This window comes from Aureobasidium subglaciale (assembly GCF_000721755.1).
Source record: "Aureobasidium subglaciale EXF-2481 unplaced genomic scaffold scaffold_29, whole genome shotgun sequence".
Classification (NCBI taxonomy): domain Eukaryota; kingdom Fungi; phylum Ascomycota; class Dothideomycetes; order Dothideales; family Saccotheciaceae; genus Aureobasidium; species Aureobasidium subglaciale.
Window position 1 is genome coordinate 31,545 of NW_013566966.1, and position 23,544 is coordinate 55,088.

General features: G+C 52.0%; 10 protein-coding genes across 10 annotated transcripts; 5 read left to right on the plus strand and 5 right to left on the minus strand.

Annotated features, from left to right (window-relative positions):
• Positions 1-493: 493 nt before the first annotated feature.
• AUEXF2481DRAFT_33008 (uncharacterized protein) lies at positions 494-2,203 on the plus strand (the record flags this gene model as incomplete). Its single annotated transcript, XM_013484465.1, has 1 exon — positions 494-2,203. One exon carries the CDS (start codon positions 494-496, stop codon positions 2,201-2,203), a length of 1,710 nt encoding a protein of 569 aa, XP_013339919.1.
• Positions 2,204-2,488: 285 nt separating this feature from the next.
• On the minus strand, positions 2,489-4,348 carry AUEXF2481DRAFT_463692 (carbohydrate-binding module family 18 protein). The gene is made up of 2 exons (XM_013484519.1): positions 4,127-4,348; positions 2,489-4,077 (listed from the first exon to the last, which is right to left on the minus strand). Exons 1-2 carry the CDS (start codon positions 4,226-4,228, stop codon positions 2,767-2,769), a joined length of 1,413 nt encoding a protein of 470 aa, XP_013339973.1. The 5' UTR covers positions 4,229-4,348; the 3' UTR covers positions 2,489-2,766.
• A 696-nt stretch (positions 4,349-5,044) lies between these two features.
• AUEXF2481DRAFT_33010 (uncharacterized protein) lies at positions 5,045-5,667 on the minus strand (the record flags this gene model as incomplete). Its single annotated transcript, XM_013484466.1, has 6 exons — positions 5,045-5,077; positions 5,128-5,201; positions 5,254-5,281; positions 5,334-5,421; positions 5,475-5,522; positions 5,576-5,667. 6 exons carry the CDS (start codon positions 5,665-5,667, stop codon positions 5,045-5,047), a joined length of 363 nt encoding a protein of 120 aa, XP_013339920.1.
• Positions 5,668-6,085: 418 nt separating this feature from the next.
• On the plus strand, positions 6,086-7,422 carry AUEXF2481DRAFT_33011 (uncharacterized protein; the record flags this gene model as incomplete). The annotated part of the gene is made up of 3 exons (XM_013484467.1): positions 6,086-6,186; positions 6,242-6,930; positions 6,977-7,422. The coding sequence occupies 3 exons, from the start codon at positions 6,086-6,088 to the stop codon at positions 7,420-7,422; spliced, it is 1,236 nt and encodes a 411-aa protein (XP_013339921.1).
• A 504-nt stretch (positions 7,423-7,926) lies between these two features.
• AUEXF2481DRAFT_44008 (uncharacterized protein) lies at positions 7,927-9,336 on the plus strand. The gene has a single exon (XM_013484477.1). It carries the CDS (start codon positions 8,134-8,136, stop codon positions 8,863-8,865), a length of 732 nt encoding a protein of 243 aa, XP_013339931.1. The 5' UTR covers positions 7,927-8,133; the 3' UTR covers positions 8,866-9,336.
• Positions 9,337-10,716: 1,380 nt separating this feature from the next.
• AUEXF2481DRAFT_69893 (uncharacterized protein) lies at positions 10,717-13,677 on the plus strand (the record flags this gene model as incomplete). The annotated part of the gene is made up of 4 exons (XM_013484512.1): positions 10,717-10,911; positions 10,965-11,102; positions 11,157-12,151; positions 12,201-13,677. 4 exons carry the CDS (start codon positions 10,717-10,719, stop codon positions 13,675-13,677), a joined length of 2,805 nt encoding a protein of 934 aa, XP_013339966.1.
• Positions 13,678-14,423: 746 nt separating this feature from the next.
• On the minus strand, positions 14,424-18,950 carry AUEXF2481DRAFT_8497 (uncharacterized protein; the record flags this gene model as incomplete). Its single annotated transcript, XM_013484444.1, has 3 exons — positions 14,424-16,178; positions 16,234-18,611; positions 18,665-18,950. The coding sequence occupies 3 exons, from the start codon at positions 18,948-18,950 to the stop codon at positions 14,424-14,426; spliced, it is 4,419 nt and encodes a 1,472-aa protein (XP_013339898.1).
• A 389-nt stretch (positions 18,951-19,339) lies between these two features.
• On the plus strand, positions 19,340-20,131 carry AUEXF2481DRAFT_8498 (uncharacterized protein; the record flags this gene model as incomplete). The annotated part of the gene is made up of 1 exon (XM_013484445.1): positions 19,340-20,131. The coding sequence occupies one exon, from the start codon at positions 19,340-19,342 to the stop codon at positions 20,129-20,131; it is 792 nt and encodes a 263-aa protein (XP_013339899.1).
• Positions 20,132-20,226: 95 nt separating this feature from the next.
• AUEXF2481DRAFT_464169 (uncharacterized protein) lies at positions 20,227-22,319 on the minus strand. Its single transcript, XM_013484520.1, has 3 exons — positions 22,083-22,319; positions 21,687-21,988; positions 20,227-21,631 (listed from the first exon to the last, which is right to left on the minus strand). The coding sequence occupies exons 1-3, from the start codon at positions 22,133-22,135 to the stop codon at positions 20,322-20,324; spliced, it is 1,665 nt and encodes a 554-aa protein (XP_013339974.1). The 5' UTR covers positions 22,136-22,319; the 3' UTR covers positions 20,227-20,321.
• A 264-nt stretch (positions 22,320-22,583) lies between these two features.
• On the minus strand, positions 22,584-23,495 carry AUEXF2481DRAFT_44013 (uncharacterized protein). The gene is made up of 2 exons (XM_013484478.1): positions 23,127-23,495; positions 22,584-23,072 (listed from the first exon to the last, which is right to left on the minus strand). Exons 1-2 carry the CDS (start codon positions 23,430-23,432, stop codon positions 22,752-22,754), a joined length of 627 nt encoding a protein of 208 aa, XP_013339932.1. The 5' UTR covers positions 23,433-23,495; the 3' UTR covers positions 22,584-22,751.
• Between the last annotated feature and the right edge of the window lie 49 nt (positions 23,496-23,544).

Sequence of the window (23,544 nt, forward strand, 5' to 3'; positions counted from 1 at the left end):
GCGCAGGGAGTCTTGAACACGATGTATTCGAACGGCATGGTTGCAAGTTGAGAAATTATTGTGCTTTGAGGCAGTTCCAAGTGTGACAGTATTTCGCATATGGGGAGGGAGCATAATCATCAAGGTGGCTGAGCGATAAGATAAGGACCTGAAAACGGAAAGGACTCCAAATTACGGCCCGAGCGTCTATACCGCATGCGGGGAAATTGCATCGACAAGGGTCAGAAAACAGGCAGGACCGAGTACAAAGACAGACAATCGGCAGCGACAATTATGAATACACGCATTGTCGACTTGAGTGGTTATTCACTTTTCGGTGTCCTCCGTGCGCGGCTTCTGGTCACTCATTTCGTCCCCGTCACGTCTTGACACAAGCCTTGCTATCATTCGACCCAGTCTGGTTGCCTGAAACACACAACCACGCCGATTGTATGCGCAGACTCGATTGATACCACAGACACGACTCTGAGCAAAATTGCAGAATATTCTGAGTATGGCACCGCGACTTTTCGAACGACTTTCGGCAGCGTTTTGGGGTTACATCTCACCACAACAAGTGGCTGCGCGCAGAAGACATACCACAACACGCGACGCTCGACCTTCTTCAGTCCCTTCACCGACCAAGTTCGTCACTCCTCAACGCCCTGGCAATAGTTACGCGCCACTCACTCCCGCCGACACAAATACTGGATCAAAGAGGAAGAGGGCCGCCGAGGTCGAGGACTACAACAAGAAGACAAAGTACGACGTGAAAGATGCGGAAGACGAAGCCGAAGAGGTCTGTCTTGAAGACATGAAGCTGGAGTACATGGCTAGAGTTGCGAATGCCAATCAATATGAACTCGACGGCCCATTCTCCGAGGGAGACGACTATGACAGTAGATACGAGGATGAGGAGGAAGGTGCCGACTACGACTACAACGTCTACAATCCTACCATCGATTCAGGGAGATCTACCAGACAGTCTTTTGATTACGAGGACGAGGCAGATGGCAGTATCATCTACGACTACAACACGTACAACCCCACCATCCGCACCGACAGACCTCGAGCACCATCAAAGCCACTCCTCGAAAGTCCTATTCCTAGTGGCATCCCAAAGATCACCATCGACAGCGCCGAAGACTCGGAAGACGAAGACATGATCACCGTTCTCCCCCGTCAAGACACTCCTCGATACGGCCCAAACGACGAAGACCTCATCGTCTTTGCCAACGACACGGACGCCAGTGACAACAATGCCCTCGACACGGACAACGACCATCTCGACGCCTCCTCTCTCATCCCCTCGCACTCCGACCACTCACTCTATAATTCCTTTTTCGAAGAAGCCCAAGAAGAAGGCGACACCATCCTCCTCGACTCCCGCGCCCGCGTCGGCAGCCTCGAAGACGAGCGTGTGTCCAAGGACCAACTACTCCAGCGCGGCTGGCCAGAACCCACAGTACCTCTAGTCCAACACATCCACAACCGTGGAAGAGAACCTCTATTCACACACACCTGGCGCATGGATTTCCCAATGATGCCAGAAGGCATGTTTTTACCTCCTCATCATGCCCATCCAGGTTTCATCAATTCTCTGCAGCAAAAAGTCGCAACTCATGAGTTTAGAGCCAAAAAAGCTTTCAACGAGCTCATGCAATTAGGTCCCAAAGTCAGGGATTTGCTGCTTGTGGGAAAACTGCCAGAGAGCCTTATCGTCAAGGAAATTGTCAAGTACATCCAATGGAGCGAATGGGACGCAAACAACCAACACGAAAAATGGAATTTTATAGAACTCCACGCCGGCACAAAAGATACAGATGTAGCTGACCTCCAAGACTCCCTCCTATCCCGTCTTTCCACCCTCCACACCGCCTGGGCAACCTCCCCCTCAGCACCCCGTCGCCCCTCTGCTTCTACCCATGACCAACAACAACAACAGTCCCCACCACCTCTATACGGCATCTTGGTCTCGCATACTCTGGTGGGTATAGTGGCTTACATGCCTCCTGGCGAGGAAAGCGATTCCATTGGCTATTTACGCACGGTGGGTGTCTTTGACTTTAATGTCTTGGGCTATGATGTGTGGACTTGTTTGGCGTTGGCGCTTTTGGTGTTGCATGTTAGGGATTTGGGGGTTAGGAGGGGTTGTTCGAGACGGGCCGAGGGGGTCAGGGATCGTTGGAGGCAGAGGAAGGGGAGTGGGGATCCTGATAGGTGATTGTGTTGATGGTCTGCGGGGTTTGCTTTCAACTATGCTTCAAACTGAGGCGAGGGCGTTTTGCTGTCAAGGTGGAAATCATTTGCTGTCGTTTAGGGAGATGTGGTGGGGAAGACCTGGCGTTCTTTTTGCAAAACATGATACCCTATTGCTATTACCTCTTCAATCACCTACTCTTCTCTTATCTCACACTCGACCTACTATGTCAATGTGTGAACCCACGAAAGTCAGCGGAGTCCACATGGCTTCTGTCCTGTTCTTGAACGTGTTCACGAAGTTACCGGACAGATGTAACAGAACAAACGTGTCTTATTTTGAAAAGTTGCTCGAAGCTAGACTTTCCTGCATGGCAAGAAAGAGAAACAGTATGATGAGACATCATCCCTGCAAGAAGTGAAGAAGTAGAAGAAGTGGAAAAAGAAGAAGAAAAAGCCGAATGAGGAAACGGACGCCCAGCATCCATTGCAACACCATCCTCCATGCCCCTGAACCATGAATCAGAAAAGTCAACTCCCCGTCCATGCTCCCCTCAGATGTTTTGTGTTCGTCGATCATCATGGCCTTCATCTGGTAGTGCGCTTGTGTCTGTGGTTGTGCATGTGGTTGTGCTCAGCTCTCTTTTGCTGACTGCCGCAAGTGCCGAAAGCACTGTTGCAGCCGGCACTGCAGTACTCGTCACTGGAGCCACACCAACCATGGCTGGAACAGCAATCACCGAAGCTCGAGCCCTTGCATGTGACACCATTACCGCAGTCACCTTCGGTAGAGACTGTTAGTGAGTTCCCATTCGACGGAGCGACGACGGCGGTGGCCTTCGGGATGATAGCAGCGGTCTTGAGGGTAGTGGCGACTTTGTTGCTGGCGGTACCGGGCGAGTAAGAGCCGTCACCCTCCTGAGCGGCCTCTGCAGCAGGAAGGTTGACCTGCTTGACGGCCGGGTTCAAGTTCTTCATGTAGTTGGGAGGGCCGTTGAAGTTTCCAGCGCTACATTGGTCGTTGATGTCCTGGCACTTGCCTTCCCAGATCTTACAGCCTGTGTTGCCAGTAGGAGGTGCGGTGTCGTAGCATTCCTTGGCCTGAGCCCAGCACGCAGTACTGGCGTTCCAGCAGCCTTCCTCATCACTGTACTTCTCGAGCTCGATACCGGCCCAGTTGGCGTTCGTGATGATGCAGTCGCTGGGGGCGAGACCTTCAGTCTGCTTCTGTTGAGTGACTCTCAACTTTTGGTTTCTAACACTGGCGGAAGATGAAGGAGTCCAAACGGCAGGACCAGGCATAGGGTAAGGAAGAGCCATCTTGCCGTAGACGTTGAAGCTGGTGGCAGGTTGGTTGTAGTCGACGTAGCCAGGGATGGAGACAGTGTCCCGAGGAAGCTGAGTCCCGGCAGAGTTTAGCCAGACCTGGGCACATCCAGCATAGAATTGAGGATCACCCTTGTCGGCTTGGTGGAGCGCCAGAACCTCTGGACGGACGAGGTAGTTTCCACCCTGGAGTTGCTCGGGCACCTTGACGCTGAAGTGACCGTTGTTGTCAATCAGCTTCTCGGTGCACCACTTGCCAGCAGATTCGTCGTAACCCTCGTCCCAGATCTTGAACCAGCCGTTACCAGTGCCCTCGTCATCGATGGCAGAAGAGACCTTCTTGAGATAGACAGCGCAGGGTCCCTTGTGGGAGATGTCGATGCTGCCGACCGAGGGGTTGTCAGGCCAGTCACGGAACTCGAAGCTGAGAGTGGAGCCGCTGTCGACTGAGCAGACGCGAGCAACGCCCTTGGTACCATCAACACCGCAAGCCATATCGCTGCTGCCTAGGCCTTTGATGGGGTTTGTGGCGGTGTTGGGGTCAGAGGGCATGCGAATACAAGTGCCATCGCCCTGTGCATGATTAGCATTGATCAATGAGTAGCGATCTGTTGAGATTCACCTGAGCCTTGCCGTTGACATAGAGTTCAGCAAACAGAGTGTGGGCGTTGACGCTCTGTGCAGCCATCAAGGCGAGCACAGGTGCGACATGAGAGAATTTCATGGTGCGTAAAGAAAGGGACTGTAAAGGCGGCAAAGAGAATACGAAAAGTTCTCAAAAGAGTGTGAATTGGATCTGGAGAAAAGAAGAGAGGGTAAAGGAGCGTGATGGCAGCAATTAAATGCTTGATGCGTTTGTACAAAGGAGTGTGATTGACGGAAAGCTGAAGAAGGTGCTTCGGGAGGGAAAGCGCGAAAGGATTGGTCCAACTATTTCAAGGGAGAACACGAGACGCGGACATGAATGAAAGACAAGAGTCGCTCTACCACTTGCCTCTGTGCGAGTTTCTGCAACCAAGCATCTGCGGTGTTGGTCGACATGCACCTAAAACATGAAACGTTTGGCAGCGCGCGAAGGCGTTTCACCGATCACTCCTATGCACAATGTGCTCACACACAGCAGCCTGATGTAGCTTGATAGGCCCTGTTTGTGCATCATGACAGCCACTACCCGGTTATTGCAAGGAGTGGTACGGGAAGGAAGATTTCAAGGACAGCCTTCCCCACGGCCAGCCTGAAGATGATCAACAGATCTCCGCATCAAACAAACGGCGCTTCAGCACCATGATGCAAGCACTGCACGACATCATTTCACGACACCAATCATTTTGTGCTGCCTCTAAGTCAAGGGGAGAGATGCAATATCGAAGACTCCTGCGTACAAATTCTGTATAACAAAACGCCATTTCCTTGCGTTCATGCCGTGCCCTGAAAACACACGAATTCCGAGACACTCATCACCAAACGCCTCCCTCATGCTGGGCATCATTAATTTCTTCGTAATCGTGACAGCTCATTATCTGAGCGAGAATGTGCAGATTTAGTTGCGAGTGCGGAATGGAGCATCAAAACCCTGTCGATCGTTAGATGTGACAGACATGGCTGTAATTCTTGTATACTTACGTAGATGGGGATACCATGACGGTTAAGAATAAAGACTACGTCAGGGACGGTGACCGTCTTGCGTTTAGTGCACTCTATAGGCCGGTAAGTGGTCAATCATGCCGGATGAGAAGCAGTTGTACATACCAAGAACAGCGCAGATGTCTTGGAGAAGCTGCGAAGGTTGTCAGAGAGAGTACAATGAGGATATAGACATAAATACCTACCGTGCGCAGTCTTTCTTGAAGCGCAATACGGACTTCATCGTAGATCGAGCCGGAGATACGCTTGACACCACCGCGACGAGCCATGCGTCTAAGACAGCCAGTGAGAACGGATAGGGAGTGTTAGAGATCTGGCAACGCTACCTGATGGAACCCTTTGTAATGCCCTGGATGTTGTCGCGTAAGATCTTACTTTAATAGCGGTCAGCAGGGTCGCTCATCCAGCGATCCGAAAGGATACGTACCGATGGCGCTTTGCAGTGGATTTGCCAAGGCCCTTCCCACCTAAACCGGTGGCGGTTTTGCCTTGACCGGCAGGCTGATTGATTCGAGCCATGTTTGTGATGCCGGAGAGGATACCGGACAAAGGAAGAGGTCGCGCCGGTGGGTAAAGCTCGTGGTCGGTGTTGTGGTCTAGTGAAGTGGAGAGAGCTTCCGGCGGGTAGGGCTAATTTAGCCGCTCGGATGGCGCCGAAAAGTGTAACGCGTCGTCCTGATTTTCTGACTGAACTGCGTTTTCGCGTCAGATGGTCCTTGTCCGCGAACAAGAGCACAAAGTCAGTGACGTTTTGGGAGACTTGTGGCAGATTTCATCAACGCAAAGCTCAAACGCGACTGTTCCATATAGCACCACTTCCCAAGAAGAATTGTAGAGTGCTGCACGCGAGTTGTACACTCAGCCTCTTCTTACCACTTCCATTCACTTTAACTCACAAAAGAGACTATCCCTCCCCCCTGAGTAATTGCGAGTCACTATGGCGGATGCAGACGAGGATGTTATCCCGCGTGGTCCAGACGTTGGAGACATTGACCTCTCGGATGAGACACAAGATTTCCGCTTCCTCTTGAACTTCTCGTATGTCTGCCTTACCAGAGTTTCGAGCCAACTACTTTGCTGACCATATGATCAGTAGCGATGATGCAAAGATTCCAAAGAGAGGCGAAAAGGATTTCGAGCCTCATCACACTAACAAACAATCGGACTCTCTGGCCGCATCGAGAGATGCTATGCATACTGCTCTGTCGTTCCAGCGCGTTCATCAATCAAAGAAATATGTCCTTGCGCACTACCATCCGGAAAGTAATATGGTCTATACAGAGGATCCCAAAGGACCATTGTTCAAGACTATGGGCAAGGTCTTCCCTGGCAAGGAAGATCCGCTAGGTCCTCGTACAGCTGGCGAGAACAGAATTTGGCTACTTCCGGAAGAAGTGATATACCTTCTCGAGCGAGGTACGATCGACGTCAGGTGGCCTGTTGACGAAGATGATGAAGGTGGTGAGGGACTGCCGATGAGTCTTCAAGGCGCATACGCTGCTTTCTTAGGAATGGAAGGTACTGCTGGAGGCGCCTTGACCTTCGAGAGATACTCTGTGTATTCTGGCCTGAAGAGGTCAGGTTATACAGTCCACAGAGCGCCAAGCTGGGATAGTCCAGGCGAGGAGCCTTCAGCCAACTGCTATCCGCCCACGCAAGGCACATCCTGGACGGTGGGTTTGCTGAGAGACAAGTGGCGAGGCCTGTTCATTCCCCGTTCTGCCACCGAGATCGAGCAAAAGACTGGCCCATTGGTAACACCTGGACTATATCGCAACTATGGTAAGTGATGAAAGGAGTGTTTGTTATGCCCTACTAACGTGTTCAGCTCAAATATATCGTCGTTTGGCAATCGTCCCCAGCTACGATCCGTCAACCAGAGCGCAAGGTTCTGCGGCGACGACAGATCCTGCCTTCAGGATTACCTACCATCTTTGGAAGCCTGGCTCCACGACCTACAAGAAGAGCGACCCCGGTACACCCGACTTCCGTATCGCAGTCATCAATGCTCGAGAGACGTCGTTCCCAACAGTTGCTCAATTGGGTGCTTTGATAGACACACAACCATACCAGCCGCCTCGACAAGACGCGCAATTGTACCAGAAGCTGCGTAGTGGATACAAGAGCGTCATCCTGGCTGTTGTGGACCAGGGTGTCACCAGCTACTTGAGACTCGCAGACGCTGGATTTAGCAGAGAGAAGCTGTTCGACCGTAAGCCACCAGCCGCAAGAAAAGGTGGAAAGGGTGGAAATTGGAAGAAGCACAAGCGATAGATATGGTATGAATCGAAGGCTTCGGCTCACTTGCGAGTGGGAAGTGGTGCGAAAAGTGCACTGTTGCCTGGAGAGTGCTGGGAAAGAGCGAGCAGCAACTTCCTACCTTCGGCGTCTAATATCCTAAGTTCGCCAGACATTTCAGTCGTCCCGCCACCGTTCAACTTCAACGACGCTCGGGTCATTATCATCGCGCAATTCATTACCCTTAGCGTGAATTGACTTACAGAAGCACAGCCGAAATGTCAGACCTCTGTTACAACTGCCATCAGAGTATGCCACTCTCTTACAATCTGCCTCTTACGTCGCTAATCCGTACATAAAGTTCATCTACCTCGTATCTGCCAGCATCCTCTCCAAGAATGCTTGAACTGTGGCGCCCTTGGCCATACCTGGAACTTCTGTCACCTGGGAGCGCACAGGTTGCAGCCCGAGTACAAGGTAATATACCAAGCCCTCACGTTCGTGGTGCCATTGGAAAAGTCACTGACAGTCGCAAAGTACTACGCCCTGTGTCACAACTGCCAGAAGTGGGTATGTGCTTTCCAAACACCTTGGCACCAGCATCAGACAAAAGGCTGACCCTAAACGTAGCATCTGCCAAGCCCTTGTCAAGAGGAAGCAGCTAGGTGCGGAGGTTGCCAACAACTCGGCCATCTACAAGAGTATTGTGCTCTTGCTCCAAGTCCCAGCTCTCTGTTTACGACCAATATGAGCGCTTACATCTCGCACGATCTCACTGCCGACAACACTCAGTGGATCATGCACAATGCTGCCTTGGCCGATGAAATCTACCACATCAAGATGGGTGCTGTCATGGACACCCTGCGGCTCTTCGCGGGCAGGAACACCGCTGAGGATATTCGCCGTCACCTTGCCACAACCTACCGCGGCCCACCTCGCCCTTCTAGCTCCGTGCCTCGTCAACCTGCGTCTGAACAACACTCTGCACCGAGGCAACTTCCTGCGCCTGGTACTGCCAACGCGGAGAGCATTACATCTGGAGCTCCTACGCTACGCCCAAACATTCCACAGGCCCAGGGTCGCAACACATATCACAACCACACCTTGCCTCCAATTCAGCTTCAAGACAGCGTTAGACAGCCGCAACAGTCACAGCAGTCACAGCTTAAGGCCGATCATATTACCGAGAATGCTGCCAGTGGAACATCCTCAAGCTCTGCCACAAGTCGCGAACCTGACGTGGTCCATGGCGTGACCCACAAGGAACCTCAGAACGCCTACGACGGCATCTTCAGCTTCCGCAACTACGATGCTAAAGCTGACGGAATCCACGAAGAGGCTGGAGGTGACAGCTCGGGCAACGGCAGCTTTACACCAAGAAGCTCCCCCTGCGATGCTCGTGCCAATGCGACAGAGAGCAGAGAAGAGACAGAGCAAGAGCACGAGATCTACGAGGGATCGATGTATCAGCCTACATGACAGACGTGCTCGAGCAGCAGAGGATCGGTAGATGACAGCAAGGGATAGATTGAGACAGGAAGAACAATGCATGGCTTGACACAACATAGCTAGAAGTACGTCACATCGCTGAGTCGCGAAATGAGATAGTGTGATCTGACCCATGGCTCTGGTATCGGTGTGCCATAACCTGGTTTAGATGCGCAACGAGATGTATTCAGAGCTCAAGCCGTTGCTTGTGTCACACCTGGTTGTTGTGTCCTCCAGGGTAAAAATTGATTTCTGAATTACTGGGCTGCATCAGGTCATTCGTGTTGACAGACGTCTGGTTGCGCTGCTACTGCTGACATGCACGTCGCTCTCAGTAACTATTGTATTTCTGAGAAGCCGCATTGCGGTTTCTTGACCAGAAGGGAGTCTGAGCTTGACTCAAGTCGTTCGCTGCTACGTCAGACATTACTCAAGTACAACATCGCAATGTGCAAGAACTCCATAATATCGCTCAAAAATTGCAATGCCCTTGCTTGACTTGACGGCACAGCCAAGATCCTGGCTTCAAGACCACGCCATGTTTTGGCTATGAGTGTTACATGTCCATGACAGGGTGATTGATCGGTCGATCTGCTTTGCATATGCGGAAGGGTGACATGGAATCTGGACCTCTACTAATCCGGGGCAGTCGTCGACGGAAGAGTAGCCGCGCGAAGGGACAGTTGCCCAATGAAGCGCGGGGTTCGGCAGGTTTTTGTACGACATTCCGGCAGATGGAGTGACACGAAAGCTCTCCAAAGAATTGGTCTGGGTAAAATGTGAGGAAGCTGAGTGGACGGGAAGTGCACCAAGTATGAATTGCCGAGTCAGAGGCACGATGGAGCCGAGTTGGCGGGAGACGGTCTGGCGGTTGCGGTTAAGCAGACCAACCGGAGCAAGGAATGCGGCTAAGGCAGAGTAGGGGAATAGCGTGTGAGAACGACATCAGGAGAAATGAGCCCTACTCCGTGGTGGTGCATGTTGGAAAACAGACGGTAAAAAGCATCGGGAGTCATTGAGGGCGACGAGAAGTGTTATGAACCTAGCGGCGGTGCTACGGGATACGGAAAAGAGCGTGCGGGTAAGATCACATGTCAGAGAGATGGGTAGATCAACAGCTCGGGCGGCATTCGGGTCTGTAGCATGTGGAGTAGTCGGACCGTGTCGGCTTAATCGAAGCTGATATGGAAGCAGGCTGTAGTCGGAGTAGCATGTTTGGCCATGGCCACGGCTCAAGAGGACCAAGGACCCGGCTCCTCTTTCTCCTTCCCTTTCCCTCGCTCCTCCTTCCCGACCGACAGTCGTTTCCCACACGAGTGATTGCTACTTTCAAGTTCTTGCCATTGCCGTTGCTCTTGCCGTCTCTCGCTAGCGCGTTTTCGATAACAGCTACTCCGCAAAGTTCGCTATCTTCGCTTTCCCTCGGCTGATCTGAGCTCTATCGCCGAGCTGGTAGCCGACAAGTCGAGAGATATTCCCTTGATCCGTTCCTGCGACCAGCAGAATCTCAGTGCCTCTAGGCCTGTCGTATCAGAGTCGTGACGCGTTTCACGCAATACCGCAATCATTACTTCCTCGGTCGCACTTTCCAACTTGCTCTCGGGGCCCTCGGCACCATCGCCAAAGCGCCGCTTCTCCGTCTCTCCCGACGGCAACGACGACTACGATGGCCGGCCTCACAAGAGCCCTCGTCCCGATATCCCCTCGATAATGACTCCATCTCGTCCTATTCCTACTGCGCAAGGCTTCACACAGCCCGCAGCGGCGGCAGCTCCGGTATTGGATCAAGCAGCCCGGCAACAGGCCGGCAACGCTCAACAAACACGGCTTGCTCAGGCACGTATGCGGTCCTCGATCGCATGTGCTCGCTGCCGCCGGTCAAAGGTCAAATGTGTCAACAGCGGCATTGGTACGCCATGTCGGTCCTGCGAGGCCGGCAACCGGGAATGCACATATCCAGTACCCGTCACGGGTGGTCGCAAGAGGGAGAACAGTCTGACCGGACCTGCTCCCAAGATCGATCCTATGACTGAGGAGGTGAGCATTGCTGTCTCACGTCGGCCACATGATCAATACTAACTCTGTTCCAGATCCGGAAACAACGACAGCAGCGTAAAAGCAACGCCGGCTTGCCAGGCCAGCCCATGCCCGCTTTTATCGAACCTACCGTCGTACCAACGGATGCTCTAGATCCAAACCTTTTGACGCCAGCTATTTGGAAAGAATTGGTGAGATGACTGCTGTAACCTATCTCTCGTGTTCTCAGCTAACATAAAATGCAGTTCGATATATTCCAGTTGCACTTCTCGGCCGACCTTCCCTTTATCCACCCTCCAACCTTCCTCAAACCTCTCCGTCAGGCCAGCTCCCAAGCGCAGGCACCGCAATACCGTCCCTACACCAATGTTCCTGCTCCGCCAGTACAACCTCCGGCACCCACAGAGTTCTTGCTGGCCTTCTTAGCTTTGACTTCCCGCTTCCATCCGGTACTCGTCGCCCATCACTCACCACGAAATACTAACCGTCCGAACGATCCCCTTGTAGCTGCAGAGTTCTATGCCGCTGCTGCCTCTGCTCTACTCAATGCTGTCACCACCGACAGATTGGGACTTCACGATGTTTGCACCATCCAAGCCATGCTGATGCTTGCTCTGCATGAGTGGGGCATGAACCGAGGTCCAAAAGCATGGGCTCACCTCGGCATTGTTATTCGTTCTGCACAAGCAATGGGTTTGCACTACGAGGAAGAGCTCGATGACCAACCTCTCTCGCGCTCCTTGCCGTCGAGAGCAAACGATCAGCAAAGTTTGGTCGAGTCTGGTAACGCTTCACCCGACAGCGCCATCTGTCAAAACGAAGCATTTGTCAAGCAAGAAATCCGCCGCCGTACTCTCTGGGCTTGCTTCATTCTGGATCGCTACTTCAGCAATGGCAAATTCAGACCTCAAGGTCTCAACGCGAAAGACTTGCGAATCCAGCTGCCAGCGGGCGAGCACGCCTTCTTGTTCGGCGAAAAGGTCCGTACTCTGCTACTGAGCGAGAAAGACACGTCCCGAGCCGAAGTTCAGAGTCAACGTCGAGCCTCGTTGGCAACTGATCCGATGAATCCTGCTCACAAGAGATCCTCGATTCATGACAGTGCCACTGGCAGATCTTCACCTCAGGACCCTGAAGGTCGTTGGGAGGTTGGTCCTGATGAAGGCTTGATCAGCCGATATATCAAAGTCCTGGACATTCACGGCAAAGTGATGAGCTGGGCATGTGGAGGAGGTAGAAAGTAAGTTTACCCAGCACGAGTCTACAAGACACAAGACTAACAAGCCCAGACGGGATGCTTTGCCGCCATGGAATGCTCAGTCAGAATGGTATGGTCTGCGCAAGACACTTGAGGACTTCAAAGTTGGCCTGCCCAGACACCACTCTCTGACTGCTCAAAACACATCCGCGCACATCAACCTCCATTCCTCAACTCCTTACGCTCTGGTCCATGTTACCTTCCTCCTTTCACAACTTCTTCTTACCCGCGAGTTCCTTCCCTTCATCCCTTTCCGCCATGGCAAGCCTTCTGGCCCTCTAGATGGCTCCCGATTCGATACTGTTCCATCGCCTCCAGGTTTCTGGGAAGACAGTGCCCACGAGTGCTTCTCTGCCGCTCGGGACATTGTTGATCTCATCGGCTCTTTCCAAGAATGGGGCGTCGTAGTTGAGACTCCCCTGGTTGGCTTCGCTCTCTACAATGTCGCGCTTCTCGGTGTCTATGTTATCAACTTCCCATGGATGGACACCCAAGGCTACCTTCGCCGCACAGCCAAGGACGATGGTACGGCTTCTGGTGCAGACGCTGCTCGTAAAGCCATTGAAACTCTCGCCTCAATGAAGAATCGGTTATACATGGCTGGTGGCTGGTTCCAGACTGTCAAGCGCTCACACAAGTACTTCTCTCGTTTGAGGAAGACTTGGGTAGACTCGGCAGCAAGACTACCGGGAGTCTTCCACGATCAAAGTATCGCTACTGCACAGCTACATCCGCCGAATGCGGAAAGTACGCGAGTGCTGCTTGAGAAAGCTTTGAGAGACTCGGATCACTCTGGCGACTCTGATGTCGACATGTCAGATGCTCTTGCCATTTCTGATGCGCACAACGGCGCGCCCGCCCCTCCTCGATCAGATATAAGCAGCCCTCGCCTTGGCACTACACCACCCAAACAACCCCTCTCAACCCCTGCCGAACAAGCACAAGCTCACGCACAGCAAGAAGAGCGCTGGAACGCTATCAACAGTGCCGCGGCAGCAGCGTCGGCCGTGGCTACTGGCAGAAGCCTTACACAATCAGCGCCTGCTCCAAATAACAGCAGTAATCCACACTTCCGATTCTACAACGCCTTTCCTCCAACTTCGGCCGCGTCGACACCTGGCGGCAGTCATCCGAGTTCTAGCTTCCGAGCCGCATATTCCGATGCATCGCCCCAACCACATTCCCATCCTCACACACCAGCGTGGACACCTTCAAACGGCAACTCTCGAGAGCCTCTTCAAGGTATTCATGCCTTTACTGGTGATCAACGGCGAGAGAGTGAAGCATTGGCTGGTGCAGCAGTTGCAGCGCACGCCGCTCACCATCACCGTTCCTCTTCGGACCGCGAGATAAAGGACGTTGAATCTTGGCTCGCTGCCTTGGAGAAGCCGTTCGGTGCAGATGATGTAGCTGCCTTTGTTGATGGTGTAGAGTTTGCCGAGTATGCTGCTCGCGGTCTAAGAATCTCGCGTACGCCCAGTTGGCTGGCGACAATCTGGGCGAGGTAGTTGCTCTTCACTTCTTCGGCGAGGTAAATTCTGTGGTTTGGACACACAAAAATGATGTTATGATAAATTCTTCCTTTCTTTTGTCACAAGGTCAAGCTCCCCGGGTGAGCGAAAAGCAAAACTCTCTTTTTGCATAGCGGTACGCTTTTCAGTATTCTTTTCGTTTGTCAGATAGCTTGTATGATACCTGGCCCTTTTAAGCTCTAGATAGGCCAAAGCACAAGTTCCCCTTCTCACAAATCGTATATCTGATGTCCCTCTGTAAATGGCCCATTCAAGACTCACAGTAAGTCTTGAAGAACAGAACTAGACAGTTATCGAAAAGAGGACAGCGTGAGCAGACTCTCAGCGCATGTTTAGCAGTTTATCTGAACCCGAGATGATTGTACCTTGGGTAGTCAAGGATTTGTTCGATAGAAGCTCTAGAGAGGAGGGGGGAGGGATTGGAGAAAATACGGATAAATTTTTGCTTCAGGAGTCAAGAGAGAGCGACAAGAGGCTCTAGTAGGTAGGATAGAGCGAGGGAGTTCAGCTGTCGATATGTATTCATGGACGAATCTACATCTATGCATTTTAGACAGCCATATTTGGCTATCGAGAAGACACACAAGAGTGGGACGTGATTATACAATTTGATGATACACATTTGCCAATACGACACATAGACCACCTTATCACTTCCACCCCTCGCCTTCCCTTCCCTCCCCCTTTCCTTCCTCGCTAAACGCCATCTCCATACCCTCTCATCACCCCAAAGCCTTGAGCGCAAACCCAAAAAGCCCATCCATACTAACCCACCCCCACCCACTCTTATCCAAATACCCCTCCACCACCGCTCTCATACTCCCAAACCCTCTCCTGTTAACCTCTGCAACAACCACCACTCTCTCAGCCTCTTCACTTTTCTTCTTTTCTTGCTCCTTGACGACCTTGTCCACATCAAAGCATCTGGACAAGAAGAGTAATTGGTTATACAATGCTTTTTCCGAATATGCGAGGTGCATTTTCCCAGTACAGCCAAACGCAAGACCACGAGGACCAAGACAGCGATGACCATAGACGCTCATTTGTCGTGTACGATTGCCACAAGTCGCTTCATCACAGACCAGAGTAGCGGCGTAATACTCAGCCGTATGCGCTCTAATCTGACTCTCCAACTGCGCAGACAGCGAAATCTGAGCCATCAATTTCCCACAAGAAGCAGCCGGACAATGAATCCCATCATTTTCAACCTTGGCACTAGGAGTTTCTTGATCTGGAGATGCAAGAACACCTAGACCGCGGAATTGAAATGGTGAGCGGCAGGACAGACAGAGGAGACCGAGGGGTGCGCAGTCTTTGAAGCGTATTTCATCAGGCACTTGGGATTCCAAGGGGTGGATTTCGGTTTCGGCGTTGTAGGTGTTGGTGTTGCTGGTGCTGCTGACGCGGTACTTACTCGTGTCCAGGCCTAGACATTCGGCGAGTAGCGTTACATTGGTGCCTTCGATGGGAGCACATAGACGTTCCACAGGAGGTAAGATCTGTTTGTGTAGGTAGTAGTCGATGTCAGGCACCAATTCGTTCTCCGCACGAAGCACTTCATCCACTGGGAAAGCGTTCTTTGCTGCACTTTCCGCGCTGCCGGAGGAGTCGTTGCAGATGATATAGGACATGACGTCTTTGGCCTTGACATGCTTGCCCTTGGCCATGAGCTTCAGAGCTACCTGCACAGAAGGCATGCTATTCGCATTAGGATATTCCTTTGGATTCTTTCCCAGTTGGGTGTAGATGGTGTATTTGCGGAGAGGAATGGTGTTGGCACGCATCTGTGACGCAACTTCCCTAAGATGATCATGGATCTGAGAAACCACAGTCTCTGGGTCCTCACCAGAGAGCAAGAAGTTCAGAAGCTCAGTCGAGGTATCTTTACTCAGCGCACAGTATTCTCTTCTGCGCATATCGAGACCCTTGACTTCGAGTTTGTCGATCCATTTGCCGTCCTTTTCAATCATGTTGACTGCAGCATACTTTTTCTTTGCGTGCAGAAGCAGACGTCTGAAGATGTTGTCGATATCGATCTCAAGCAACTCGTATCGTTCATTGACACTTTTCTTGAAGTCGTTGCCAATCTTCATAGCATCCATGATGTTGTCGACATTGGTATTGACCATGACCGAATCAGTATCACCATAAATGACTCTCAGACCATGAGCAGACTCTGCCAGATCCTTGGTCGACTGCAGAATCTCACGACCCTTGTACGTGGTGAGCATAGCCAGAGGTCGAGCGTAGAAACGCGACTTTGTGTATCCCAAACATCCGTACATGGAGTTGGCAGTCAGCTTCAGAGCCATTTGCTTGATCTCCCAGGTTGCGAGTTGGTCGACAGTGGCGGTCTTGTCCTTCATGAGCTTCTTGACTTCGCGACGACGGTGGACGAGGGTTCTAATCAGTCGAGGAAGGATACCCTTGTTATTGGTATCCGATGGGACTTCGGGAACTTTTTCTTCGTCATCGTTCTACTAATGTGTTAGCCTTGTTGCATGTCTGAAGTGATCAAAATCAATGACTTACGAGTTCTGATCTCTCGACCGTGGTGAAGCAAATGTTGTACTCCTGAATGATACTGGGATACAGAGAGTTGAAATCCATGACAAGGATGAACTTGTCGTACAAGCCCTTTTCAGGCTCGAAGACTAGACCACCCTTGAACTTGTCCTTCTTCTTGGCGTCTGCACCTTCCTCTCCTTCCGGATTGTCTTCATCAGACTTTGCCTTACCCTTGCCCCAAATCTTGTCAGGGCAGATGTACTTGTTCTTGTGAAACTCGTGAAGCAGAATATACTCGTTGCGCTCAGCACGAGTACCACTCAGTGTTCTGGCCCATGAGTTTCCAGCCAGATTGGTCAGAACCTTGGTAAGCGGAAGCATTTGCACCTTGAGAGCAATAGCAGCGATGAAGAATGTGTCCGCTTCGGCAAGCTTGATGTATTGCATCAGACCGGCTCTATTGGTAGCCATCTTCAACAGAACATCATTGTCGATATCACGACGCTTGTTTTCGCCTCCCAGGACCAGATCACACATCTCATCCAGACTCCATGACTGACATTTTGTCATCAGAGACTTGCCCATGTCGTTGCCCAAGTCGCAAAGCAATCTTCCTGCTGCGAGCTGTCTCTCAACAAAGAAGCTGCCACCACCCTTGCCGATGTTCTTGGGCCATTCGTGGCGCTTCAGTCTTCCAATGCGGTGCCAACCAGGAGTTCTGCATTCACGCATTCTGCTGAGCAAGAGTGTGTAGTCGACATCATCGAGCCTGTGACCGATCAAGACATCGGGATCATTTCGGTCGAGCAGGGCCAGGAACTTGCTGAGAACTGCACCTTCGCTCTTCTCCATCTGGATGTTACCGCGATATTTCTCAGCATCGGTCTTGAATCCTACAGGGTAATCTGGACCGTTTGGACGCATGACTGTGAAGGTCTTGCAGGGAAGCTTCTCGGGTGCTGTGGTGTCTGACAATGACATGCTGTCGTAGATGCGAGCACTGGCAAGCAGAATCTCCTGTTTGTTGTCCTTCTCATTGAGCTTCGTCCTAAGGGCAATGCTCATAAGAGTCAATGGTGGGGCATCTAGGTTGTCGGTATCTCCAAGAGTAGATATGCCTTGAGGTTTGTCAACGAGCATCTCCAGTTTGCACCAAGAAGCGTTCTTGACGGCGTTGAAGTTGATGCTGGCTGCATCAATCTTGAGCCAACAAGGACCCATGATGTTCTTCCAGAGAACAAACTGTTCGAAAAGGGCAGTGTTGGTACCAAAGACGTGTGAGAAAGTCTCTCCCTGGAGATCCGTTGGCAGAGGCTGCTTGTCGTATGGATAGAGCAACTTTAAGTAGTCGGCTTCTTTCGGGATATCTGGCAATTCAAAGGCGTATTTCCTCGAACACGGCTTGATCTTGTGCATGTTGACCTTGAACTTCGACATGAGCCCGTCAACCTCTTGGTAGACGTCACCCATCTCGACTTCCTCATCCGTCTCACGACCGTGCTTTCTGCGATGTTCGCGAGGAAGGAAGAAGAGTTTACGCATAATGTTATCGACCTTGACGAATGCACTGACAAAGCGACCGGTGGACTTGTCCTTGACTTTGCCGAATAGACACAAACCGCCGTTGATCTCGGTGTAGTCGAACCAGAAGAAGCGTACACTTCCATCTTCCTCTTGAGCGTGTTGAGGATCCAGTTTGCCAAATGTGACAGTCTCCACACCAGAACTGCTCAGCACATTCAACTTGTCGGTGACGTTGGTCAATGCCGAGGTGTCGATAGCTTCAGGGGCCTGCCTTGAAGGAGAAGAGCTTGCTGGTGTCGGGTAGTCGGTCTTTATAATCTTCGGGATAGGCCTGTTTCCACGCATGTTGATGGCGGCGGTGCTTCGTGAAGATTGATTCGTGACTTGAGCAACTTCGAGCATGTCCTCGTCCTCGTCTTCCTCGACCTTGACGTTTGATTCTTTTCGTTGTGCAGCCTTTGCAACGGGAGAGGAAGGCATGGGGTCGCTCATGGGTACGTCGTTGTCCTCGGGCGGCGGGAACAGACCTTCATCCATAGGGAAGTATGTGTCGTCGTCTACGGGAGCTGGCGGAGAGTCGGCTTGTCTAGTCCTCGGGTCGTACTTGGGAATATGGCTCATCTGTTGGACAGGTGGTGACAAGACTCTCGTCTTGCGGCGGGACTCTGACTTGATGGGATTCAAGTTTGATCTAGGCTTGTATGAGGGGATGTTGGCATTGACCTCACCGAGGAGGTCGGCCATGAATGCGGCATCTTCAGCAGTCGTGGCGGGCTTGGGCTTTGGAGCGGCGACAGTCGGGTTTGCGTTGAAGTATTTGCTGATGCCTTTGTTGATCTTGTCCTTCTTCTGTTCGTCCTCGTCGCGCTTACGTTTTGCTGTAGCTGTCAGTCCAATACCAGAGACGAAACATGTGGCCAAGATCAATTACCAGCCTTTCCCCTCGCCGGCAGGTCGTCGTCACTCTCATCATCATAATCTTGGCGTTGCTCGTTCTGCCAGTCCTCACGACCATCATCTGCGTAGCCTTCGCCGTTGTCGTCGACAACAAAGTCGTCCTGGTCGAGCCTCTTTCTGACAATCTTCTTGTAACTATCCTCGTCGACGGTCTCGTAGAGTTGTTCCTCGTCCTGGACTTCGTATGATGAGAAGGCAGTCTTGCCGGCCTTTCTTGCAGCACGGAGCTCGGCCAATCGGTCCGCTCTGCTTGGAGGCATGATGTGATGTGTATTATATGTATGTGTTGTAAGAAATTGGGGGTATATGAATGGGTCAGCAAAAGTGGTGGAAGTTGTGTAGGATGTTTGATTGATTCTCGATGGACGCGTCGGACTGCTCGCGTCGCGCTCGTGGGCCGCCCGCATTTCAATCAATCGACCAATCGATCAGTCTAACCCGAATGAGCTTTGGCCCTAGCAACTCAAGCAGCTCGCGCGTCATCACCGCAGCTAGTCGCCCTTGAACATTTTCCATCTTTTACCTTCGAGCACTTTGCATGTTTCGACCTATCACCACTCGCATCTCTGTTCTCACAACCTCCACGTCCCATCTCTACACTCCGCGCTCCGCCTTTCCAGCCTTCCACCTCCGCCAATTCTCCGCCACCATGCCCGAATCACGCTCCAAGCACCCCCTCGTCTGGATCGACTGCGAAATGACCGGCCTCGACCTCTCAAAAGACACAGTCATGTCCCTCTGCTGTTTCGTCACCGACGCCCAACTAAACCTCCTCGACGATAAAGGCTACGAAGCCGTCATCCACCACACCCAAGAACAGCTGGACGCAATGGGTGAATGGTGCACAAACCAGCACGGAAAGACTGGTCTGACTGCTCAATGTCTCGCTTCGGATAAAGATGCAGAGACCGTGTCTAAAGAATTGCTAGAGTATATCCAGAGGTACTGTCCTGAACGTAAAAAGGCGCTGTTGGCTGGAAATACTGTACATGCCGACAGAGCTTTTTTGGTGCAGCAGCCGTATACTCCTGTCATGAAGTGGCTGCATCACCGTATCCTGGATGTGTCAGCTATCAAAGAGGCGGCCAAGAGATGGGCTCCTGTAGAGATCCTCAAGAAGAGTCCCGGCAAGCAGGGTCTACACGAGGCTAGAGCAGACATTCTCGAGAGCATCGAGGAAGCCAGATACTACCGCAGAGTCTTCTTCCAAAATGGTGCCGAGCCAAAGGCAGAGGCAGAGGAGTCGACTGCTGAGGTTGACGGCGATGCTCACGCCTCAATCATTGGCGACAGGGAGGTGAAGCCCAAGGAGATCACTCAAGAAGTCGGCGCCGCAAAGGCCCAGACGACGGTGCAGAGCTTAGAGGCAGAAGGCTTCGGTGCTACTTCTGGCAAGCCCAACCTTGACAGAAATGGAGGCAACCGCGATCTAGCCTCATAGCCTCCGCCATCTGTAGGTAGTCATCAAACACATTGTGGTAAGTGTCTTCAGCGATCTAGCACACAACAATTGCACACCGGCGTGAATCTGAAATTTGAACTGTTTTTCTTGTCATTTTATGTACGCTCTGATTCTGTACATGCTAAAAGTCGTTATATTATAATGCTACATCTCAATCCAAGCGAAATGTTTAGGTCTTGACATCGGGCTCGGTACGGCCGATGAACTCCTGCAACTTGAGGAGGTCGGTGGCGAGCTTGACGTTGTCCTTGAGGTAGTCCTGTGCGTCCATGTCGTATGTCTTCTCGTCGGCATCGTGCTTCTCGACGTACAGGCGGATAGTGGCTCCACTGGAGCCGGTACCTGACAGACGAACAACAATTCTGCTGCCGTCGTCGAACTTGACGTAAATGCCCTGGTTCTTGCTGACGCTGCCGTCAAGGTCGGTGTAGCTGAAATCGTCGGCCTCGATGACCTTGCGGCCAGAGATTGTGGAGCCAACGAACTCGTCCTTCTTGGTGGTGATAAGCTCCTTCATGTGAGCCGTCATCTTCTCGGCACCCTCGGACTCACAGCCCTCGTAGTCGTAACGGGTGAAGAAAGTGCGACCGTAAATCTTCCAGAAGTCCTGCTGGATAGACTTGATGCTGGGGGTCTCGCCCTTTTGCTGACCAACACCAGCAATGATGTTGAGCCATGCGACAACAGCCCAGAGGCCATCCTTCTCACGGACGTGGTTGGAACCAGTACCGAAAGACTCCTCACCACAGATGTTCATCTTGTCGGCATCGAACAGACCGCAGAAGAACTTCCAGCCAGTGGGGACCTCGTATGACTCCAGACCCTTCTTCTTGGCGACAAGGTCAATGGCACCAGAAGTGGGCATGGAACGGGCCAGACCGTAGACACCCTGCTTCTTGAAGTAGGGGATCAGCTCGGCGTGGTGAGCAATGATGGCGAGCGAATCACCGGGAGAGACGAAAGCGCCCTTTCCGTAAATCATGTTACGGTCACCATCACCGTCAGAAGCGGCACCGAAGTGGATGTTGTTCTTCTCGACGGCGTCGACCAGACTGGCAGCGTAGACGAGGTTGGGGTCGGGGTGGTGGCCACCGAAGTCGGGCTTGGGAACGCAGTTTTGGGTAGATCCCTTCTGGCCAAGCTCCTTCTCGAAGACGTCGATACCGTAGTTGCCGGTGACACCGCTGAGACCGTCGAAGAGGATCTTGAAGTCGGGGTGTTCCTTGAGAAAAGCCTTGATCAAGTCAAAGTCGAAAATGTCCTTGAGCATCTTGACGTAGTCCTCGGTCGAGTGGATGATCTCAACCTCGAGGTTGCCGTAGGTCTTTGTGCCAATGGCGGCGAGGTCAACATCGGGAATGTCGGAGATCTTGTACTCGGTAAGGGTCTTTGAAGTCTCGAAAATCTTGTTGGTGACGCTCTCGGGTGCGGGAGCACCGTTGGCGAGGTTGTACTTGATACCGAAGTCCTCCTCGGGACCTTAGCACAATGTTAGTCGACGTGTCTTGATCAATTGAAGTCTTGCAAAACTCACCACCAGGGTTGTGCGAGGCGGTCAGCAAGATACCACCAGTGGCCTTGCGGATGCGGATGACGTGAGAAGCGGCAGGGGTACTGAGGATACCGTCTTGACCAACGATGAGCTTCTTGACACCGTATGCGGCACCGATCTTTGCGATGGTCTGGGTGACCTCGGGGTTCCAGTAACGACCATCACCACCAATGACAAGGGTGGAGTCCTTGACGCCCTCGGGGATAGACAGGAGAATGCTGGTGACGAAGGACTCCGAGTAGTGCTCCTTCTGGAAGACCTTAACCTTCTTACGAAGACCGGAGCTGGTGAAGTTGTCAGCAATTGAACCAAACAATTGAAGTGGGTCGCCTTGCGCAGAGCTGGCAACAAGCTTCAGAAGAGGTGGAAACGACTCACGTTCCGGGCTTCTGGTCTTGGAATGGCTTCAGGGAAACAGTCTTGACGCTCATGATTTGTGTATGTGAGTGCTTGTCAAGGAGGAAAGATTGGGAGATTCAGGGAAATGGGACAGAAATAGGCTCGCTCCTACCTCAGCTTTACCTTACGTAGTGGGGGACTGCCCGAAGGCGGTGACGGCAAGCGGTGGAAGCGTTGAGAACTGGGCCGCCCGAGCTTCCATTCGTGGGGTGCGACTTCTATTTACTGAACGCCACCCTGCAATTCAATGAACTGTTTCTTAGATCTAGACGGCTCTTGATCGATTTTTCCAGCTGCTCTTGTCCCAACAGCTAAACGATCACCCGTTGCTCAAAGCTGGCCTCCGTGACATGACTGTTGATTGCGAGAGTCGACTTTCGTCATTCCCGTTTCGGCATGTCTCATCCTCCAATTTCGAAGCTCGGATGATCTATACTGCCATCGCCCAATATTACCCCGTCAATTGTCGCATTGCATGAACTTGTATCACTCAATACTGATGCCACTCGATCTCTGCTCATCCAGGCATACATTGAATGGTGCTTCTGGCGCCGACAATACGGCAAGTCTGTACGCGATACGCTGTTGGTCGATGGCATTTGCTGCCGTCTGAAACATTGGTTTCCTCTTTTCGTTATTGATTCTTCTTCATGCCTGGATATCAAAACTGGACCCACAACCACAACTGCTCGTAGCTCCCGGTATGCCCGTCACCTTGAACTGACTGCCGATCAACTCCATGGTATAATCAATCTTACTGCCACTCAGGAGCTCGAGACTGGGCTCGTCAATAACGACCCTTGCACCCTTGCCATCTTCCGATTCGAACACAGTATCTTCCTCTTGCGATATCTCCTCTAGTGTTGTTGTCGACATGAGGTATTGGAAGCCGTGGCAGCCACCTGATTCTACTGCTACGCGTAGGCAGAGCGAAGGGTTGTTTTCTTTCATCGAGATGTTGTGAAGGCGCTTTAGACATCGTCAGCATGTTGAGATTACGATAATGCTAGGAAGTGTGTTTACATTGACAGCGCGAGGCAGGATGTCAATCATCATGTCCTCGCCATTTTCGTTCTTTCGCGGGTTGATGATAGCTTTCACTGCCTGCCGGCTCGATGCGCTGAATGCTCGACTGCTCTGTGGCGGCAAGACGTCCTTTCCGGAGAAGGGCGCAAAGCGAGGAACTGGTGTTGCTCGTGGCGACAGCTGCGATGGTCGAGCAGAGAGTGATAGTTGACGGCGTGGGTAAAATATACGCGCATCTTTAGACGCTTGGTTGAATGCACTGCGGCAGCATCGTAGCAGAGAGTCCCTTCCTGAAAGCGCCATGTTTGGTTTGATGAATTGTAGGTATGCAGGTGCTGGTCCGTCACATTCAAGGGCGGCGGCGAGAGTTTATGTCAGCAAAACGCCGTCAATCTCCGAAAGATCTTATCTAATC

Excerpts from the sequence above, each read along its gene's own strand:
- AUEXF2481DRAFT_44013 (XM_013484478.1), bottom strand. The coding sequence starts at position 23,432 with ATGGCGCTTTCAGGAAGGGACTCTCTGCTACGATGCTGCCGCAGTGCA. Across the intron at positions 23,073-23,126 it reads TCCTGCCTCGCGCTGTCAAT|CGCCTTCACAACATCTCGAT; the intron begins GTAAACACACTT and ends CGATGTCTAAAG.
- AUEXF2481DRAFT_464169 (XM_013484520.1), bottom strand. The coding sequence starts at position 22,135 with ATGAGCGTCAAGACTGTTTCCCTGAAGCCATTCCAAGACCAGAAGCCC. Across the intron at positions 21,989-22,082 it reads CAAGACCAGAAGCCCGGAAC|CTCCGGTCTTCGTAAGAAGG; the intron begins GTGAGTCGTTTC and ends CAACTTCACCAG. Across the intron at positions 21,632-21,686 it reads CGCCTCGCACAACCCTGGTG|GTCCCGAGGAGGACTTCGGT; the intron begins GTGAGTTTTGCA and ends CATTGTGCTAAG.
- AUEXF2481DRAFT_44008 (XM_013484477.1), top strand. The coding sequence starts at position 8,134 with ATGAGCGCTTACATCTCGCACGATCTCACTGCCGACAACACTCAGTGG.
- AUEXF2481DRAFT_463692 (XM_013484519.1), bottom strand. The coding sequence starts at position 4,228 with ATGAAATTCTCTCATGTCGCACCTGTGCTCGCCTTGATGGCTGCACAG. Across the intron at positions 4,078-4,126 it reads ATGTCAACGGCAAGGCTCAG|GGCGATGGCACTTGTATTCG; the intron begins GTGAATCTCAAC and ends AATCATGCACAG.